The sequence below is a fragment of the Prunus dulcis genome, chromosome 6, assembly GCF_902201215.1.
Source record: "Prunus dulcis chromosome 6, ALMONDv2, whole genome shotgun sequence".
NCBI lineage: Eukaryota > Viridiplantae > Streptophyta > Magnoliopsida > Rosales > Rosaceae > Prunus > Prunus dulcis.
This window is the reverse complement of record NC_047655.1, coordinates 26,673,611-26,679,181: the sequence shown is the minus strand read 5'-3', so window position 1 is coordinate 26,679,181 and position 5,571 is coordinate 26,673,611. Positions and strand designations below refer to the sequence as shown.

The 5,571-nt window shown below is 34.9% G+C and overlaps 1 protein-coding gene across 1 annotated transcript; it reads left to right on the top strand.

Annotated features, from left to right (window-relative positions):
• Positions 1–4,380: 4,380 nt before the first annotated feature.
• LOC117629926 (transcription factor bHLH149) lies at positions 4,381–5,571 on the top strand. The gene is made up of 2 exons (XM_034362595.1): positions 4,381–4,655; positions 4,753–5,571. Exon 2 carries the CDS (start codon positions 4,819–4,821, stop codon positions 5,440–5,442), a length of 624 nt encoding a protein of 207 aa, XP_034218486.1. The 5' UTR covers positions 4,381–4,655; positions 4,753–4,818; the 3' UTR covers positions 5,443–5,571.

Genomic DNA, 5,571 nt, shown 5'->3' with positions numbered 1-5,571 from the left:
TTGTGTTGTGTTTCTGCTTTCATATCATTATCATTGTTGTTAAGAGTTTTGTTCCTAACAAAACAACCGTCCATGTGCATGTGGGCCGGCTGTCAGCCATTGATGTATCTGAACGCTAACAGATCAACGGTGGAGACGTGATTCTCCTTAGCATTTGGTTTGTTGTTAATTGTTATCATTAGTTTAACATTAAACACCATGATTATGGTTCTTGGGACAAGCAAGGGATGGATTGCTCACCAAGACACGCACTCGTGCGCACCTGTCTCCATTTGATCAAATGATGAAAGTGTAATCACACAGATTAAGCTGACGAGGAGCGGATAGATTAGGGCCCCTGCATAGTGCGCACCTAGAAAATAAACAAATAAATAAAATATTAATTAAGAAAAAATCAATCTTTGACAAGCTCTTAAGACCTAATCAAATCATGTGAAGGGAATGGACCATGTTTGTTTAATTAATTAACTAACCTCTACATAAACATTATAATATTAAGAAATGACAGCGTAAAACGTGCTTCTGCCACCAAATTCCATGTTTATCTGCTTTTCCAAACATTATTGTCATAATTAGTGCAACCCACTTGTTCCTCATCCAAAATTAGTGGTTAATGTGCATGCACCAAACTTGTAATTGTGGAGCTGAAATTAACTAATTTATTAGAAACTCGCCTAATCCTGACGACATTGCTCGATTTTTCGTACTAGTTATATTTTCTATCAATAAAATTTTGTCGCTATTTTCTCAAAAAAAAAAACTACTTTATTAGAAAAATCAAACAGTTTCATAATTTCCCAAGGCCAATGTAGTTTCTTTCAATGAACCCAAATGGAGGCTTGACCATCTGGTTTGATTCAGATTGCAGATGCTGCTACATTGCATCAGAGTCAATAAAACCTAACAATTTTTGAAAACATCCTCCGTGCCAGAAGAAACCAAACCGACCAAGAGATAAATAGTTTACTTGTCAAGTTCAAACATCCTAAATAATTATTGATCAATGAGAAATAATAATAATCAAAGAAACTAAATGACAAACATTTTATAATAAATTCCAGAAAACCCTTGTTAGGGAGCAAGCTTCCTTTGTCTTGTGCAGGGATAACTATTTCAACTAGTATTTTATCTAGTGGGGGAACACCAAAGAGAAGGGATAAGGAGGATGCATTGAATTATAGAGTCAATCAGCAAACTCTAATTCTTCACTAATCAATGATCAAGTTTTTATACATACGATATTTAAAGAGAAAGAAAGGAATTCGAATACAGTAACTCGATTACAATTATATATTAAGTGTGTATAGTACTATAGTTATTGTTCCTTGGTGTTGTGCGCTGAATCATACATGTATTAAATACTACCTTGTGGTATTGAAATCTGTCTCACACTAGGAGACAATCTCTCTGGCACGTAATTAGTGGAGATCTGATTCTTTCAATTGTTTATCTTCTAATTGGTGAAATCTGGACCCTCTGTTTGAATTACTCATTTAATTATTAATGGGTTTAAGTTAATCTAATGAATCACACCAGAGGTTGGCTTTAAATTAGTGGCCTACTTGACAAGTTTAAGTGGGGAATAACCAGAAGCCAGAGGAGATTAATATCTTTCTCTTGAAGATTAATATAATATTGAAGATAAAATGAGCAGGGCAATGTGGATCAAACCAGGCCACATCCCACATTGAGAGGTCGGTCCAAAGCCGCTGATTAGAAAAAAACAAAATAGAGGCCCAGATGATGGAAAGAAAGTGCCATCAAAACAACCACATGTGCCTGCCCCTTTCTCTCCTCTCTCTCTAATTTCTATTTGGTGCGCATCACCCACTAATCATTGCTTAGCTAAAATACGAAATCCTTTGGTCCCCTTGCTCAAACCAATTCATGCAAGCCAACCCATTTGGTGTTTTCCAATGACCAAGTTCCACATCATCAACCCACCAAAATTATTTATCCAGATAAAAAAAAACTGTTTCCGGACCAGTTAAAACACAACACATGTTGTACGTTTAAATTTATAGAAAAATGAAAGTGGAGATTGCAAATAAATATTATAACAAAAAAAGAAACATACCGGCCTTGGAAGACAAGAATCGATATGATCAGACAGACCCATGTTTTCTTCCTTCCTTTCCGGTGACAAGTTGTCTCGGCATTCATTTAACTTGGACAATAGATTGTAGATGTCACTCTATGATTGGTAAATTTTCGAAGCGGCATGTAACCTATTTGGTAAAACAAGTATTAAAATGCATTGTGGCACGTTTGAAATGCTTCCATCCTGCGTTAAGAGACAACAAGGGGGAAATGTTTCACCTGCCGCCCAGGGTGACGTACAACTCAAAACATTAATATCACCAAACACTTGCCAATTCTCTTTGAATCATCATTAGTTGCACCTAATCAGGGTTTAGCTGCTTTGGTTGACCTAATTCATCTTTCAATCTATAAGATACTTTCATAACGGATAGGTCAATACACCCACAACAAAACTACATCGTCTTATAATTTAGGTCATCCACAACTAGTCATCAAATTTGTCACAAATATATGTCATCCTCCTCATTCATGATAGTCGAACATAAAACCTCATCTTATCAAATGAAGATAAATACCACTAGACCAAAAGTTAGTTAATTTCATTTTCATTATAGTGTTCTGATGAAGATTAATATATAAATGTTTTGAATTTTGTGAATTATATATAGTACTCACTGAAATGTCGCATTCATTTAGTAGTACAAAATTAATTACAAAACCAGCACTGAATAGAAAACACAAAATTAAATGAGCCAACAAGCATTGTCTAATCAATTAAGGTTACATTTATTTATTTTTCTCAATCACTATATACCATGTTCAATGCGAGTGGTCTACTTCTTTTCAACCACATATTTATTTTTCAGGTTAATTATTTTATTAGTCCTTGAACTTATACTTGATTTGTATTTGAGTCATTCTCTCTCCCTTTATCCCGATTTCTACTCCATCCAAACTTGATTTTTCTTTTTCTTTTTTTGATTTGATTTTATTGTTATTTTGAAGATATAATTTTAGTTTTAATATAAAAATACAATTTTGTCCCTGCATTTAACATAAAAAGTTAACAAAATTTTTGGCTAGACCATTTGTCCTAACGAAAGTGAAGTTAAAGAACCATGGGAATGATTTTGGAAATGGAAATTGAGGGACTCAAATGCAAATAAGGTCTAAGTTCAATGACTAATAAAACGATTAACTCTTATTTTTCTCAAGCACAAAAACTTCTAACATTTAATCTATATATTCTATATCTATATATATAAAGCAAAAGGCAGAGAATGGTGAAATATTCAAAATACCAAAAAATGCCCTTGGTACAAACATTAAGAATTGAAATTATTAATTAAATGTGGATAATATGGTAAATTCACACTTTTTCATATTTAAAAAATTAAAATGAAAAGAAAAATCAAATAATAAATCCTATTTTTATGGAACACAACTACCCATTATCTTTTTTTAATTCTAAAATAAATTTAAAATTATAAATAAATAAAAAAGCCTCTTGCATGCTCGAATCGCGTGTAGAGAGGCTAGTATATATAAAGCAAAAGACAGAGAATGGTAAAACATTCAAAATACCAAAAAATGTCCTGCAAATATTAAGAATTAAAATTATTAATTAAATGAGGATAATATGATAAATTCACACTTTTTTAAAAAATAATTAAAATTAAAAGAAAAAAATTAGATAATTGATTCTATTTTTATGGAACACAACAACCCATTATCTTTTTTAATTCTAAAATAAATTAAAATTTTTTATTAAAAAAAAGGCCTCACGCAGATGCGGAAGCGCTTACGAAGAGGCTAGTATATATATATATACTATATTTCAAAATTATAAAAACATCTAAATTTAACTATTTCAATTTGTAAAAATCAACTTTTATCTAAAGCTTTGAGGATAACGCTCTAATTTTTAGTAGGAGTATGAGCTAGAAACCTCTAACATCCAAAAAAAAGGAAAAATAAATAGGATTACTATAGCAGTCTTCTGAAATAAGATTATTACTATAGTAAATCGGCAAGATATTAATACTTTTATTTATGTCATATCAAAATTATGTGAGGTATTTATTATCGATATAATAGAAAAAATATCAACAATATGTTGAGATGTTATCAATATGTAGTAGCATTATGACAATACTTATTAAATAATAAAACTTTGTTATACAGGCTAATATGAAAGGTAAGTCGTGATGTCCCGTATGAAATTAGAAAAGAAAAAGGAAAACAAAAAGCTTGGGCAATCAAAAGAAAAATGAAATATTCTTGATATAAAAAAAAGAAATAATATTTTGATTCATTCATTATAAATAAAAAAAATAAAAAAAAAGGTAGAATAAAGAGAAGGATAGAAAGCTGGAGGGAAAAAGGAGAGGGGAAGAGCGGCAATAAATGTGATTAAGGAAACGACGCGTGGTGCCCGTGACCTGCTTTTATACTCACTCTCCCCCCATTTCCTCCTTCAACCCCCCTATCTCTCTCTTCTCTCTCTCTCTCTCTCTAAAGACCTCCCATCCAAACAAACGAAACAACAAACTGATATAAATCACCACCACCATAGCCATCTTCTCTGCAATTGCTCCACTCTCTTCGATCAGGTATTGATACAATTCTCCTATCCTATATTTATATTTTTCGCTCATGTTCTTGATTTCATCGTAATAACAATCGTTTTTTGTGTGGTTATTTTTACAGGTTTGTCGATATATTTATCGGTCAATATTGTTGAATTTGACTATCTGCATATTCCGATCACCTTTCATGGCGGCGTCGCTGATCTCAAACGTCGACGGAAGCCTCGACGCGTCGTTGATAGAGTCGTCTCGCAAAAAGCGGAGGAAAATCGGAGCCGTCGAATCGGATCGGAATCCTACTACGAACACCGGAGCCCGATGGAGATCCGAGACGGAGCAACGGATCTACTCCACCAAGCTCGTGGAGGCGCTCCGTCAGGCTCGCCAGAGATCGTCGCGGGCGGCCAAGGTCTCCGGAGGCGGCAGGGAAGTGAAGAAGGCGGCGGACCGAGTTCTGGCGGCGGCGGCCAAGGGCACGACTCGGTGGAGCAGAGCGATTTTAAGAACTCGACTCAGATTGAACCAGAAGCTTCACAAACGTAGAACGGCGAGGGTGACCGGGGATAACCGGTTGAAGAAAGCGGAGGTTAGGAGGGAGGGGAGGAAGTCACCGGTTGTGGAGAGAAAAGTTCGGGTTCTGAGCCGGTTAGTTCCCGGTTGCCGGAAGGCGTCGTTGCCGACCCTTCTAGAAGAAACGAGCGATTACATATCGGCTCTGGAGATGCAGGTGAGAGCCATGGCTGCTCTCACCGAGCTTCTCTCCGGTTCGCCGGTTAATCACGTCGGCTCGAGCCTCAGTTCTTCGAGTTGACGCTGAGAATCGCCTGCCTCGGCTTATTGTGCCAGGTGTTTTTTTTCTTTTTGTAATTTTTATAAATATTTTAATCTTATGAAATTTTTAATTGGTGTATTTTATTGTATACGTAGCCTTTTTCTCTCT